Genomic DNA, 15,948 nt, shown 5'->3' on the forward strand with positions numbered 1-15,948 from the left:
GACTTTCTCCCTGGGGGAGTGGGGCACGGGATGGATTTCGGGTCCCCCCTGCTTTGTGCTGGGTACAAGCCCTATGGGGATCCTGTGGTCCAGAAAAGACCAACTTGGGGCCAGGCTGGCCTTGGGCTCAGTGTGCGATCTGAGACCCAGCCTTCCCATCTGTAAAAGGTGGGATTGTGTTACATCTTCCCCCAGCTCCTTCCCAGATACGATGCCTCATGAATCTGTGAGTCCAGGGACAACTTCTCACCCCACATCAACTGCTTCCTTCCTTCCCAGCTGCTTCTCAGCTTAGAGAGACAGCTGGCAAGGTAGAGGCTGGAGGTGAAAGGGGGATAGAATTCTGGGGAAGTCTGGGTGTGCAATGGTTTGGTCAAAAGAGCCTTGGACAAGGAGTGTGTATTTTTTCTGCTTAACTTTTTTGAGCCTCAGTTTGTACCTCTGAAAAATGGAACGGCACCACCTTATATAGAGAGCAGTGCTGTAGGGATTAAACAACATTGCCCAGGTGAACTTGCCAGACACAGAGTGGGTGCTCCGTAAGCACTTGCGACCCGAAGAGGGTTTGGTTGGGAAGGTTCTAAAGAGCGTGTGTTTGGGGACCCAGGCACAAGATCTGGCTTTCGGGGCGCGCGGCTCCCCGGACCCCCAGCGGAGGAGGAACCCCAGCTCTGCCGCCACTGCCGCCTCCTCGGCCCCGGACCGCCGAGGGTTAATGAGAAAGCCCCACGCCCCCTTTGACGGCGCAGAGCCCACCTCGCCGAATTTGAAAAGGCGGCCCTGAGAGGCGTGGGCGCCCCCCAGACATTTCCAGCTCGGACCTGGGCTCCGCTCGCTCACCGGCGCGCTCGCTCGGCTCTCGGCGGGGGCCGCGGGTTCGGTCCGGCCGTCGGTGCGCTCCCGACTGTCCTCCCGCCCGGGACTCCGGGTCCCCGCGGGCGGCCGCGCAAGATGAAGCTGGCTCTGCTTCTGCCCTGGGCGTGCTGCTGCCTCTGCGGGTCGGCGCTGGCCACCGGCTTCCTCTACCCCTTCCCGGCCGCAGCCCTGCAGCAGCACGGCTATCCTGAGCAGGGCTCCGGCTCTCCCGGCAGCGGCTACGGGAGCCGCCGGTGAGTAGCTGGGGGCGGCGGGACCTGGGGGCGCGCGGCAGCCCGGGGCTGGGGGCGCGGGGAGGTGAGGTTTGGGGCTTGGGATCTTGGGATTGGGGGTTGGGGGCGCGGGCTGCCGGGTCTCGGGGCCGTCTGGGGCTGGGGCGCGGGGGCGGGGTTTGGGGCTTGGGAAGGTGGGATTGGGGGCTGGGGGCGTGGGGCGGTCGAGGACTGGGGGGGCTGGGGACGCGGGGTGATCGTGGCACAGACAGTGGGGGCTGGGGGCTCGGGGCGGAGAGACTGAAGGTGCGGGGCTGGGACTGATGTGGTCTCTGGCCGCGCCCACCCCCACTTCCTTCCCTTGCTCTCCCAACCTTCGCCCCTTCGGCTCCCGAATCCGGGTGGAGGTGGCTCAGACCTGCGGCGGGGGCGCGCGAAGGGGTGACCGTGGCTGGCTGGGGCTCGGTGGCTCGGTTCCTGGACGTTTACCGGCTCACGTGGCTCCGCCGAGCTCACCTGCGCGGCCGGGGCTTTGTGTTGGGGAGCAGGTTCCCGCGATGCCAAGGCCTTGCATCCGGGCCCCCTACTCTCACGCCGGCCGCCAGGGACACCGGAGGGGCGATTCCGTCCGGTCTTTGGGGCTGGGCCCGCGGAGGAGCCTCGGCTGCGGCTCCCCAGCCACCTAAGAACGTGGAGCCGGCTCCGATCGCATGAGTCCGTGGTGGGGTCGGAGAGGGAGCCAGGGTCACGGAGCCCGCGGTGCCCGGACCCACCCGCGGCCTCCTCCTCCGCCGGCAGGTGGCGCCCTGGCCACCCCAGGACGGTTAGGGCAGCAACTTCTCAATCCGTGGTTGAATTCCCCCAGAAAACGCGTTAAGTACTCAAGTAAAAGTTGCCAAATCCCTGTCTGCGTAACTCATTCGAATTTAGCTTTTCCCATTTAATAGTAATTACGCCTCACACGGCTGTAATAGCCTTCTAGAACACACAACATGCATTGGTAGCATCCATCTCTTTTGATCCTAACACCACCCCAGGGTTAGCTATTAGAGTATTATCTTTCCTTTAACGGAGGAAACAGGCTCAGAGAGAGGTCCTCAAATTCGGTGGCAACTCAGGGCTCACCTCTTGTCTTCTTTCTCCAAATCCTGTCCTTTCTATGGCCCCACTCTGCTTATCGTTTATGGAGCAAGGTCCATAAACCTTGCTCCATAAGGTCCCAGTTCTTCTGTCCTCCATGGTGTTTACCAAGCTAGGGAGGGCTACCAAGATGAATTCTGGCAACGTCTTGTATCAAGGAGACAGGGATATTTTGTGTTGAGAAGAGCGGTACACTTAATGGCTGGATAAGGCGGTTCTCAGAAGAGCATTTAAAGTGTTTCAGGAAAATTTTGCATGCAATTTTATTTCCTTCATTTTGTTTGGAAGTACTTCTCCCAGGCTCCTATTAGTATTACTCTCCAAACACCCACAGTAGTGTGGACTCTGCACGCTTGCATAGGAGCATATCTTAAAAACTCAGCTTCTCAAATCGCAGAATGATATGTATAGCATGATCTCACTTATGAAAAAAAATTCGATCTATATCTAGATATCTATCTCTCTATCTCTCTATCTATCTATATCCAGGAAAAAAGTTGGTAGGAAACCATTTTTAGCAGTTACCTATAGGGAGAGACCTGGGGCTGGACTAGGGGAGAGTGAAAGAGGACTCCCATTTTTTCCCTCTGTTTGCTTGTGTCTTGTTTGCATGTTTTACAAGGAGGGTATATTCATGTATTACTTTTGTAATTCAAAAGTGTGTGTGTGTTGGGGGCTGGGAGTGGGGGTGGGGTGGGGGCAGAGCCTCCTGCAGCCTGGACTCTGCATGCAGAGAGGGGCCAGAGGGGAAGTCCATGAAGGGAGCCAGTGAATGGGGACGGGGGTTCTGGCGTTCGGTGGGCTGGAACTTGGGGACTCCAGAGACACTTGGAAAGGATAGTTTTAGCACAAATAAAAAGAGGCCCAAACAAATGTAATCTTCCAGAACTCTTTCTACCAGGCTGGGAGCAGGGAGAAGGTATAATTAGGTTCAGGGAGGATCTGGATGAATTTGTGGAAAATGGATTTCTGAATAGGATATTGGGGGGTGTTAAGGACTTGGGGCGGGTTCCAGATGCTTGAGATGGGTGTTCCGGACTGTAACTGAGCCCTTCCATGCCAAGCCCTGCGTGGGCACTGCAGGCACCTGACTCAGGTCCGGGCAAGTTATGGGCTGGAGCTGGCCTGGTGTCACATGTTCCTGTGTGTTATTCGCTCCAGAAGCAGAAGCCTTGGGGACGGCGTTTGGCACAGGGCTCTTCACAGCTTTGGCCTCTGCTTGGCTCCATACATGTGTTTACAGTGGCTTGGTTTCAGCTGATGGGCAGGGCTATAGGGCTGTTTCTCGACAAATAGTTTTATTTCATGGTTATTGCTCCTGTTGGCAGTTTGTGTTCTCCTTTCTGTGTGTGTGTGTGTGTGTGTGTGTGTGTGTGTGTGTGTGTGTGTGTGTATGTGTGTGTATCTGTACCTACCTTCCTGGGCTGGGTGTCTGTGTCTAACACGTGCTGGGGGCATCTTGCTTTGCCCAGGGATGCTCTGCTCTGCTCACCTCCATCACAAGCCCAGGGTGGGCCCCTCTGATGAAGCTATTTTGGCAAAAAGAAGAGGACCCCAATTCCTTAGAGGCCTGTTTCCAGTAGAATCTTGCAGCCCTGTGTTTGGGCCACTCATGACTTTTGTCATCCACAGTGCTGTTCGGATGCCAAATGAAAGCTAAAGGGAAATGTAACGTTAATTGACCAGCAGGGTTGCACAAGGATGGAGCCTCTCAGCTGCCCAGCCCTTCTTCCCAGAAGAACTTCCCAGTATAAGGATAACACATTGGTGAAACTCTTTAATGGATGTATATCTCACTCTTCTCCCCGCCTCCCTCCCCCGATCATTCCCTCCCTCCCTTTCACAGATGGTGATTAGAAGTCTTGTCTGTTGTCTGCTCCTCATATCTGTATCCAACCCTAAAGGGTCCAACATAGCAGCGAGTCTTCCGGGCACGAGGAGTGAGAACCAGAAAGGGGGCCCCGCACCCCATCGGGGTGCACATCTCCCAGCTGTTGATGGCGAGGTTTTAATTTGGATAAAAGTTAATATTCTTGGAGTGGGAATGTTCTCCTAAGAGAAACCAGAAGAGTGGTGGGACCTGCCTGGATTTTAAGCAGAGGAAGGAATGAATACACCCAGAGGGCGGGTTCGTGGGACAGGGGATGAGGGACAGAGTTGCTTTGTGCTTCTGCCCTGAAGAGTGGCACGCATTCCATAAACCTATTCCTTCTGTACAGGACCCGAGGCATGAGAACAAAGAGAGACCACATACTACATGGCTGAATATCTACAGGTTATGAATCAAGCTAACGGATGGTTAAATAAGTAGGTCCTATCCTCTAACCTTGATGAGTAATACCTTCACAGTGACCTGGAAAGCCAACTTCAAATGAGGAGTTCTTAGACGCTTTAGAATTCTCTGCTCTGGCAAGTGGTGGCAGGGGGAAGGCTCCCCACAGCCCAGCCATCTTCACTGCTTTTTGACCTTCAACTTCCTGTCCACTTATTGGTTGTTGTGTCTCTTTAGTCTTTTTCATTGCGGGAGAGTCCTCTCCTTTAAAAGAAAGCATTTCCAGGGACCTCCCTGGTGGTCCAGTGGTTCAGACTCTGCACTCCCAGTGCAGGGGGCCTGGGTTCGATCCCTGGTCAGGGAACTAGATACCACATGCTGCAACTAAAGATCCTGTGTGCCGCAACTAAGACCCGGCGCAGCCAAACAAATAAATACTTTTAAGAAACTAATAAAAGAAGGCTTTTCCCCCTGCCATTGACTTGGTGAAGACGGCCAGTTGTCCTGTAGAATCCCAGGTTCTAGATTTGCCTGACTGCTTCCCAGTGGTGTAAATAATTGGGTCCTCTATGCCCTGTATCTCTTCTATGTTAGAGATTAGGTGTAAACGTTTGATTAGATTTAGGATCTTTTTTTTTTTTTTGACGGTGGTGGGGGAGAACAAGAACGCTTTATAGTTGGTCCAGTGCATCGTGTTATATCATATCCGGAGGTGTTATGGATTGAATGCTTATATTCCCTCCATCCCGCAATTCATACGTTGAAACCCTGACTCTCAATGTGATGGTATTTAGAGGTGGGGCCTTTGGGCGGTAATTATGAAGATGAAGGTTTAGATGAAATCATGAAGGTGGGGTCCCCATGATGGGATTTGTGCCCTTATAAGAAGAGGAAGAGAGACCAGGGCGCCTTTTCTCTCTTTCTCTCTCTCCTTCCCATGTGAAGACAGAGAGAACTCTGCTGTGTGCAAGCAAGAGATGGTCCTCACCAGGAACTAAATCAGCCTTGATCCTGGATTTCCCAGCCTCCAGATCTGAGAAATAAATGTCTGGTGCCTAAGTCACCCAGTCTCTGGTGTTTTGTTATGAAAGCCTGAGCTGACTAATATGGGAGAGCATGACATTTTTCTCCTGGAGAGCTGGGTGTCAAACCTTCACCAGAATACCACTGCCTATAGGTTCCCTCCTTCTTTGCTCTCTTTACTTTGTAATTTATTTTGAAGAAACTAGGCTTTGATAGCGTTTTCCTTGTTCAGGATTTGTTTGATTATATCCTCATGGTGCCTGTTAACGTGTTGCCCTGTCCTCAGTGTGTCCAGAAAATTGGAAATTGGATGGGGAGGCTCGATTGGATTTTGGTTCCTTCTCCTCCTCCTTATTATTATTATTTGTTTGGGCAAAATTACCTCTATGGTTGTGTAGCATTCTTCCATTAAGAATCATATCAGGGGGCTTCCCTGGTGGCGCAGTGGTTGAGAGTCTGCCTGCCGATGCAGGGGACACGGGTTCGTGCCCCGGTCCGGGAAGATCCCACGTGCCGCGGAGCGGCTGGGCCCGTGAGCCATGGCCGCTGAGCCTGCGCGTCCGGAGCCTGTGCTCCGCAACAGGAGAGGCCACAGCAGTGAGAGGCCCGCATACCGGAAAAAAAAAAAAAAAAAAGAATCATATCAGGAATCACACAACATCTTGTCATCTCTCCTCTTGTGATGTTAACAGGTGTTGATGATCACTGCCTAGGTCATTATTTCATTAAGGGTTACAAAGCGGTCCTATTCTAATTCTGACATTTCTTTTTCATTTAATTACTGGAATACTTGCATAAATAATTTCCCACTTATGTACTATTTGTAGGGAATCATGTTTTGAATTCATTTTTGATTTATCTTTCCATTGTTTCATTTTGCAAATGTAAGTGTGTGTGTCTTCTTTCTTTTTAAAAAAAATTTATTGAAGTTTAGTTGATTTACAATGTGTTCATTTCTGCTGTACAGCAAAGTGATTCATATGTATGTGTACATATACATAATTCTTTTTTATGTTCCTTGCATGGTGGTTATCACAGGATATTGAATATAGTTCCCTGCGCTATACAGTAGAACCTTGTTGTTTATTCCTTCCTTTTTTTCTTATGCAGAGGTGGTACTAGTAACACTGTTGTGCACTTGGCTTTTTTTGTTTCACATTGTACTGTGGAGATTGCTCTAGATCGGGGCATAGATAGCTTCTGCATTTATTTTGTTTTTCACGATTTGACAATTTGTGGTGAAAATACACGTAAAGCTTACCATCTTAGCCATCTTTAAGTGTACGGTTTGGTGGTATTAAATACATTCAGAGGGTTGTCCAGCCATCACCAGAATGTTCATCTCCTGCATTCTTTTTTTTTTTTTTTTGGCCACGCCCTGCGGCTTGCAAGATCTTAGTTCCGCGACCAGGGATCTAACCCGGGCCCCTGAAGGGGAAGCGCTGAGTCCTAACAACTGGACCTCCAGGGAATGCCCTCCTGTATTCATTTTTGTAGCTCTGTAGTTCTCGGTGGTGCCAATGACTGTGGTTTTTTTCAGCAAGTCCCCTACTGATAGACATCGTGTCGTTCTAACCTTTTGTGTCACGTGTAATGCCATAATAAATAGCCTTGTGAGTTATTCATTTCATATTTTTGCAAATGAATCTTTAGGATGCATTTTTTGAAAGCGGATTTTCCGAGTGAAAAGGTAAATGCACGTATAATTCTGCCAGATAGTGTCAAATTTCCCGCCATAGAAGTTACACCATTTTGTTTCCCATCAGCATGTTTTTCTTGGGATACATTTGAAGATGACACTGCAATAATGCTGGGTCCAAATAGCCTTGTGGGGGTGAGAGCGGCCTTCCCTGGCCTATACCACCTGCCAGCCCGACCCACTCCTCATTTGAGGGGTCTGGGGCAAGGGTACAGAGGGAAGCCCATACAGTGTATGTCTAAATATTTAAAAGATATCATTCAAGCTTACGGACTGTTACATAAAATAAATTCTGTCATTGACCTTGACCTTGACAAACACACCCTTCTCGTTCCTGGGGGTGGGGTCGAGGCTCGGGTTTAGAAGTCTTGCCTCCATGAATTTTGTGTGGGAACTTGGCGGTGCAGGAAGAGCCACCTTCCCCTTCCCTCCGTGTCCTGCCAGATACCTCGCCCTGGTCAGGCCTCACCCACACCCCGTGGACACGCTAGTCCAGCCCAGAACCCCCTCTCCTTACCCTGACAACTGCCACTTGGCCATACCTCCTGCTTCAGTGTGCCCAGCTGTTTGGGGAGGGAGTTCCAGGCCCCTGGGTACCCACCTTTGCTCCATAAGGGGGGCTGTGGTCTCTGGAGGGTCACGTCCCCTCGGCCCCATGGTCTCCTCGCCCTGTGCGGTGTGGTGTGGCTGGAGAGGGGCCAGATTGGGGTCCTTGAAACCTCAGTGCCCAGGATGGGGCTCCTCTCGCCCAGGTTTAAGGCAGTTCTGGGGGGATGTGGAGTGAGTCTTGGGGATGGAGCAAGGACACGTGTGCCCTGAGTCCTCAAAAGTTAGACAGCCTTTCCCCAGATGTCCACGGTCAAAAAAGCCTGCGTCGTGGTGACAGAGCTACGCTGTGTCCAGATGTTCCCTTCCCGTGTCCTCCCTGCCATGTCCCCCGTTAGACTGTGAGCGCCAGGTGGGACAATCACCCGCCTGTTTGCGACCCAGCCCAGGGCCCAGAAGAGAGTCGGGCTCTGTCGGTTGTGTGGAGTGAACCGGATCGCATCCACCAAGGACCCACCAAGGCCCTGAATCCAGAGTGGATGTGGGTCCCACGGGGGGTCACTTTGCAGTCCCAGTGGCAGGGGTCCCATACTCTGCGTGGATGTAAAGACCCCTTTCAGAGATGACGGGGGGCTTTGGGGAAGGAGGCTTCAGGGTGGCTCCCAGGGACTTGCTCGTGCTGTTTTAGAAGCACAGCTATATTCTGGCCTGACGTTGGGGTATTTACCCATTTTCAGACTATTCTAAGAAACGATGGGATGGATTTCAGAACTTACTACTGCTTACGGTTTTCCGTTGAGAAATTCTCTGGGAGTCAGGTTTGGAAAGGGTCTGATCCCTGCTATGATGACAGTGCTGGACCGCGCTGTTTCCTCCCCATTCTTCTTGGTCCAGCCTCTCCATCCCCACCCCCGGCTTCCCAGGCAGGGCCATTTGACCAGTGCAGAGGCCAGGGCGCAATGCTCAGCAGGGTCCACGCTTGGAGTTTAATGCTTTGCGCTCACCATCTCCAAATTCTCGATACTCTCATTCTTAAATGTGTTTTGTAAGTGAAGTCCGATGGGACCATGGGGCACCAGGAAACTGACCCTCAGCTTTGACCATGACCCACCTCTCACCACCTCCTACCGTCTCCCTGGGGTGGGTTCTCCGCTACTCACTCCCCACCCCTCTGGCACCCCAGGTCCACCTGGCCTCCCGCTCTCCAGCCCTGCCCAGTGCCCGCTGCCACCCTCTGCCTCTGGCTGGAGCCTGGGTGTGGGCTCAGAGAGGGTTGGGATTGGGTGCCCGCACCCTGTGCCACCCTGGAGTGGGACATGGCGGCTGCAGTCCCTGCCCTGGGCTGGCAGTGCTACCGTGTGCTCAAAGGGTGACTCAGCAGGGGAGAGCCTCTGGCCACACCGATCCTAGTGTGTCCTGGGGAGAGATCGCAGTACCCTGAAGCGTTGCCCATCCGTCGTACGATAGTGGGCCCCTGGGAAGGGGTTACGCCTGGCTTCACTTCCTGCTCCGGACCGGGGCGCTGTGCTTCAGCCCGCTGGCTGGTGGGAAGGGTGGCACGCGCACTTACACACCGTGGGGTTGCAGGGAGGGGTCTGCACTTGCCCCCCAGAGATCCCTGTGCACGAGGGAGCACACATGAAACACTAAACAAATGACAGGTCGAGAGAGACGGAGAGACAGAGACCCCAGAAGAGAGGAAAACACTTTGTATTTTACTGTCTTTAATGACCCAGCTTTTTGAATGAGGGGTCCCTTAACTTCAGTTTGCCATGAGTCCCACAGATTATTTAGCTGGTTTTAGATACAGCAGGGCGCTGACTGGCTCATCACGATGAACTGGGGTGATTAAAGAATTGGGTATCCAGACCCACACGTGACTCAGGAAGTCTAGGTCCTGAGAGCTGTATTTAATGGCCTCCCCAAGCGGGTTTTATTTTTTTATTTTTTTGGATGCCACCAGGTTTAGGAAGCACTGCGTGGAGAACAGAATTTTTTGAGGTTCTTTCATCGTGACCCATAGTAGGAAATACCTTTTATATGATGCCTGAGTCCATGCGTGCGCACTTACACACACATACACACACCCCCACACACCCCCCCAAATGCACACACACATACCCCTGAAATAAGTTTCACAGAATCATGCTTACTATTACCATATGTGATACTTACTTTTTTATGGTGCTCTATCTAGTTCATAAAAAAGTGCCTGCCAAGACTCAGAAAATTGATTCCACAGCCCCTCTGGCTTACGACCTGCAGTGGGAGACCCCGTGCCCTGGGGGAATTCAGGGGTTTTCTGGCCCCATCACCCCAGTTCCCCTGCCTGGTTCTCTAGACTCTGACTCCAAAACCTCTTTCTTGTTCTTTCTGCTGAGCTGAGGTGCTTGGCCTCTCCGCTCCCCACCCCATACCTCGGATCCATCCTCTTCTGGGGGCAGTCACACCCCCCCTCCTTCAGGAAGTCTTCCTGGACTGCTCTGCTCCCGTCTCTGTGGGCGGCTCCCTGCGCCTCCTGTATCTGTGATTGCTTGTGGTTTTTGTACCGAGAACTCACTTCCTGCTCTCCTTCCCCGCAGATGGAATCATTTCTCCTACCTGTTTCGTCCCTAGCATGGCCCTGACGGGCCCACCTGGGACATGAGTGCATGAGCCGGGCCTGTGCCCTGAGCCTGGGCTGCCCGCCATCCACCCTTGCCTCTTGGACATGTGAGCTTATCCAGGCTGGGCATTTAACCACCCAACCTTTTCCGATCCCACTGTCGGTGGGTTGTAGGCTGAAGCTGGGGGCTGAACCATGGGGGAAGGGGTGTTCTGCCCTGAGCCCTGAATGGGAGGGGTTCTCTGTAAACTCCAGGGGGGTGAATGATCCCCTTTCCACCCCACCCCACCCCCTTTTCCCTGCCACTGGATCCAGGTTCCCTGGAGCCTTACATTCAGGAAGTTACTACAAGCACCTACTGCCTGCTTGGTGCTGGGGGTAGTGAGATGACTGCTGATTCAGACTCAGCCTCTGCCCTTGATGAGCTCGGAGGTTGGTTGGGGAAGACCCAGGAGCAAGTGTGGAATTTGCTGTGACACAAATGTGTGCAAAGTGGGCCAGGTAGGCAGGGGATGTATGAACAAGTACCTGTTTAGGGGAGTTAGGTGTGTGGGAGTTTGGCGTGTCTTTGTGCCTCGGTTTTCTCCTCTGTAAAATGGGGATGATCTACTTCATAAGGTTATTCTAGGCTTAGATGAGTTAAAATTAATAAATTGCTTAGAGAAATATGTACTAAACATTCTGTTCGTGCTTGTGGTGTATGGTGTGCTAACCTTGCAAAGATTGCCAAGAAGGGGGGGGGTTTGCAAACATATGAGGCTGTGGAATCCTTTTGTTGGGATGACGTTCCAGACTCCGTACCTTGGGAAACGCTGGCCTGGTGGACCAAGGCTACATGCCAAGGCCTTTCTAGAGGAATCACGTTTGAAGTGGGTCTTGTAGGGTGAGGGGGGGGTGTTCTCTGCAGTGACTGGGGGGGCATTTCAGGTGGACAGGACAGCTGTGTAAGGGCTGGGAGGCGTGACGGTGTCTGACATTTATGGTTTGTGCAGTTGGGTTCAGAGTGGCTGGACCAAGGGCTGCGGAGTGTGGGGCAGGTGGGGCCTTCGGGCCCTGAGGGTGAAGCCCCTTTTCTGCCAGCCCTAAGGAGCTTGGGCTTTGGGTCGAGGCTGGGTCACAGTGGGTCCTGTGTCAGCGTTACTGGTATGGAGGAGATGGGGCCGGAGGAGGGAGGCAGCTAACAGGCAGTGTCAGGAACCCTGAAACAGGGCTGGGGCAGTGGGGAGGGAGCCGCCGAGCGACGAGCGCTCAGAGTCTGTGCAGTTGGCAGCATCTGGCCACTTGCTGGACCACGGACAGGCCAGAACAGGTTGCAGCCTGGGGCTCCTGGACTTTCCCAGTGCCTGTGGGATGCCAGAAGCTGGCTGTTTTGCTTCCTGGAACCTTGCAAAGACTCCCCAGTGTTTTCTCAGCTTTGAAAAGGCAACAAAGCGTGGTGTTCACGCACCTTGTGTTTTTGTAAAATACTTGTATTTTTAACATCTAGCGCAGGCTTGCGCGTATCAGGTGTTCCGTGGTTGCTTTTTGAGCAAGTGAGTGAACAAGTGCCTTGACCTCTGTCCTCTGGGAAGCTGAGGGGGTGGCCTCTGCCCCCGGGCAGTTCTGTCCTTCTGAGAGGTCCTGGAGTGAGGTCCTTCTCTGTGCTCCACCCCCCACCAGGCCAGCTCTGGAAGCCACATTTAGGGGAGCCACAGAGGCCACCCACTTTAGGGGGTCCTGCTTCTTCCTTTGAAGTAGGATTGGGTGGAAAATCACATGGAATGGCCTCGATGTAAATATCTGGTGAGGCCTTTTCTTAAGGCCCCGGGGTTTTCTGAATCTCCTCGCCCTTCCTCTGGCTCACCTCTCCCCCCTCAGCCTCTCTGTTATTTTAAAATCCATTCCCAGAGAAACAATTCCTATGGCAATAAGAACACGGCTGCAGGCTTCTCTTGGCTTGAACTGGTCCGACACTTCAGTGCTGCTTCGAGAGTGTGCAAGCTGGACCCAGACCAGCTCTGCCTGGAGCAGGGGAATAGAGTAACAATAACTAACTGTTAGAGGATTTTCAGGAACCCTGAAGCAGATCCTATGGAAGGAGACACACGGCGCGCTGTTCTCCTCTCTGAAGAGTCAGGGGTCCCCAGCTTCCTCGCCTGGGCTTCCTTTCCCTGCCTCCCTGAAACCAGGGTCTACATGTTTCTTTGGTGGCCTGGACAAGACCACCTTGAAAGAAGCTGGGCCCAGTCCAGGTTAATTCTGTAACACTTGGGCAAGAGGCGGGGGCTCCCACCTTCTGGGCCTCTGTCTGCCCTACCCCCAGCCGCGTCCGGAGTGATGGGCGGGAAGGTCAGAGCTGGCCAGCTGACTGCTGACCTTTGCCGGCTCCCCTGCTGCCTGTAACGATGTTGCCAAGCTTGTTCCGTCAGGTGTTAATGGAAGTTATGAGAAGCAGCCTGGGAAATGCTTGTGAACCAAGCTCAAGGGTTTCCTTCAGAAAGAGGGAGGGTGTGAAGACCAGGCTCTGGAGCCAGGCGGTCTGGGTCTGAATCCCCGCGCTGGGTGGCCCTGAGCGAACCATCTGACCTCTCTGTGCCTCAGTCTCATATGTAAAATGGGCGTGGGTTTACTTCCTCAGGTCGTTCTGGGGCTTCGATGAGTTAATGTTCATATAGGGCTTAGAACAGTATCTAGTAGACACTCTATGCAGCCCCATGAAATGGTAAAGGCTTTCCCAGAGTGGGCAGTGTGATGATGGACCTTGCAAAGCTTGGGGAAAAGAGGAGTTTCGCAGACATCTGGGACCACTGGATCCGTTTCTGGGGAGCGTGTTGGTTGGTGTTCCAGACGCGGTGCTCTGGGAAACGCTGGCCTAGTGGGTCAAGGTTAAATGCCTCAGCAGTTATGGTGCCCTCTGCCTTTTGCAGAGGACCTCTGGCTGGGGTCATTTGCAACCTCGCCCTGCAGTTGCCCACCCTGGTGCTGTGGAGGAGCCAGAGAAACACAGAAGGGAGGGTCCTGTCAGGGTTTCGGAATCCCTGAGAGCCCGCTCAGGTTTTCAAGGCCAAGAGTGAGGGATGGGGGCTGGTCCTCTCTCCCAGCTTCCACCACTGGGTGGGGTGGGGCGGTGGATGAACACAGAGGGTCGCCCTCAAAGTATGACTGGGGAGCAGGTTGGAGGGTCTGGGGTCCCGAGATGCCCGTGGCGAGTCAGAGGCTGAGGAATTCTGAGGAGCTTTGTGTCCCGGGAGTGTGACAGCTGAGGGGACCCTGTGTGGCCCCAGGATGGGGGAGAAGGGACCGGGGGACCCACAGTCAGGCCAGTGCTTCCCTTCATTGACTCAACGCCTCACAAGTAACCTGAAACTAATAGGATTGGGCTAAGATCAAATGAGGAAATGTGTTTATTAAATATGCAGGCTCATTATTACTCAGCGCAACCTGCTCCCTGGCCGAGGGCCCCCACCTTTGCAGCTCCCTCCAGCCCGAGTCCACCCTCTGAACAAGCCTGGGGGCACCAACACTTGCCGGAGGATGGATGTTTGCTGCGCGCACGTGCGTGTGTGTGTGTGTGTGTGTGTGTGTGTGGTGTTGTTTGCACCCATGCCTGGCTGCAGTTTGCAGCTGAAACATTTTATGTCTTTGAAAGGGTCTGGTCCCCTCCCCCTTCCACATTCTGGAAGGTCAGGGACTGTGTGACATTTGCTGAGAAGTCCCCCAGTTCCTAGCACGCAGGAGGCCCGGCAGAGGGGCTTCTCTGCTTGGAGTCATTGTGAAAGGCTCAGGCTTCCCTCTTCCCCAGAGAGTACCTTCTGGAATCTGGCCCTGCTGCAGGTTGCCCGCTGACCCTGCGGCCCTGCTGGCCCCGGAGGCGCCAGGGCCTTTGGGGAGAAGGTGGCAGTTTCCCTCTGACTTGGCTCCAGCTGTCTGCACCCCCGCCAGTTGCCTCTGGCATCTGACATTTTTGTCATTCCTGAAAGGGCTTATCTGGGGAATCGGCACTTACCTCTTCCTGCCCCTCCCTGATTGACTTGGCCAGACCGCTGATTCTCCCTTCTGAGAGGTCTCAACCTGCCCGGACACCCTCTATTTCTGGGGTCATGGGATCCTGGGCCTCTACAGGGTTTGCCAGGCTCTCTCTCTCTTTTGTCCCCTAGCCAACGATGACGATTAGCTCAGATCCTGAAAGTCTTCGTGCAAGAGCTCTGAATACGTACCTTCCTGGAAAGGCAGCTGAACTGATGGGAGAGACCCCTATATCAGGGGCTTGGAGGGAGCCCAGTCCAACCCCGTCTAGCCTGCTTCTTGTCTCTCTGGGTGCTCTGCTCATCACTGGCTACCTTCTAATCTCAAGCTGCTTCCTGCCTCAGGGCCTTTGCACTGCCTTGATCAGTTTTTGCTTTTTCTTGGCCTAGCTAGTTCCTGCTCAAAGCTTAGAGATCCGCTTAAACATCACATCTTCAGGGAAACTTTTGCTGGCCCCCCTCCACAAGGTAAGGTAAGGTCCTTTTGTTAAGCCCTCAGAGCTTACTCTCATATTAGAAGTTCATGATAACTGTAAGTCAATCCTCTAATTAATTGATTCATAATTAGTTAATAGTTGTCTATGCTATGACTGTAAATTCTCCGAGGGCAGGGATCTTGTTTGGTGCTGTATCTCTTGGTTCTTGCAGAGTGCCCGGATCACAGAGAGTATCCAGGAAAGGACTAACCACTTTGCAGGCTGTGTTAGCTTCCTACTGCTGCTGTAACAAATGGCCATAAACTTTGTGGCTTAAAACCGCACAAATTTATTACCTTACAGTTCTCAGGGCTAGAAGCCTGAAGTGGGTCTCCCTGGGATAAAAGGTATTCGCAGGATTGGTCCTTCTGTCGGGTCCAGGGAAGAATCCGTTTCCTTGCTTTTTCCAGCTTCTAGAGGCTGCTGGCACTCCTTGACTTATAGCTCCTTCCTCCATCTTCAGAGAGCTTCCTCCAACCTCTCTCTCTGACTCTGATCCTCCTGCCTCCATTTTATAAGACCCTTGTGATTAGGTTGGGCCCACCCGGTTTAATAATCCAGGATCAGCTCCCCACCTCAAGATCCTTAGTTTAATCACACCTGCAAAGTCCTTTTTACCGTGTGAGATAATGTATTCACAGGTTCCTGGGGTTAGGATGGGGCATTATTTAGCTTACAGCACAAACGGAAATGAAAAGTGAAAGATTTGGGGCCTTGAAGAGTTGGATTGAGCTTAGATTTCAAACAATATTAAGACTGAAAGTGGCTTTGAGCCTCAAAAACCTGTTAAGACTCAGCTTTGTGTAAAGAGTCATGATAAGGGCATAGCCTTCTCACTGAAGTTTTTACAGAGGCTGTGAGGTAGGGATTTAACTTTTGTTTCTTTCCCCACAAACCTCCCCTCACACTTCTACTGAAAAATCCATCTATTCCCAATAATTTGAAATGCCGCTTTTATCACATACTAAACTTCCCTATGTACGCAGCCCTTTTTCTGAACTCTTAATCTGATCTGGTGCCAAAACTACACTATTGTAATTACTATATCCTTATTCTATGTTTTGTTAGTTGATAGAGCAATTCCTCTTTGCTGTT

At 52.6% G+C, this 15,948-nt stretch overlaps 1 protein-coding gene across 2 annotated transcripts in view; it reads left to right on the forward strand.

The window, feature by feature from the left end:
• The first annotated feature begins 820 nt into the window (after positions 1–820).
• The window catches only part of COL26A1 (collagen type XXVI alpha 1 chain), a 176,478-nt gene continuing 161,350 nt past the window's right edge, over positions 821–15,948 (forward strand). For both annotated transcript variants that reach the window (XM_030872096.2, XM_030872095.2), the window contains exon 1: positions 821–1,109. In XM_030872096.2, coding sequence (XP_030727956.1) covers positions 952–1,109 — 158 coding nt within the window. In that variant the 5' untranslated portion in view covers positions 821–951. The remainder of the gene's footprint in view (positions 1,110–15,948) is intronic.

This window comes from Globicephala melas, chromosome 15, assembly GCF_963455315.2.
Source record: "Globicephala melas chromosome 15, mGloMel1.2, whole genome shotgun sequence".
In the NCBI taxonomy this organism is placed as follows: Eukaryota; Metazoa; Chordata; class Mammalia; order Artiodactyla; family Delphinidae; genus Globicephala; species Globicephala melas.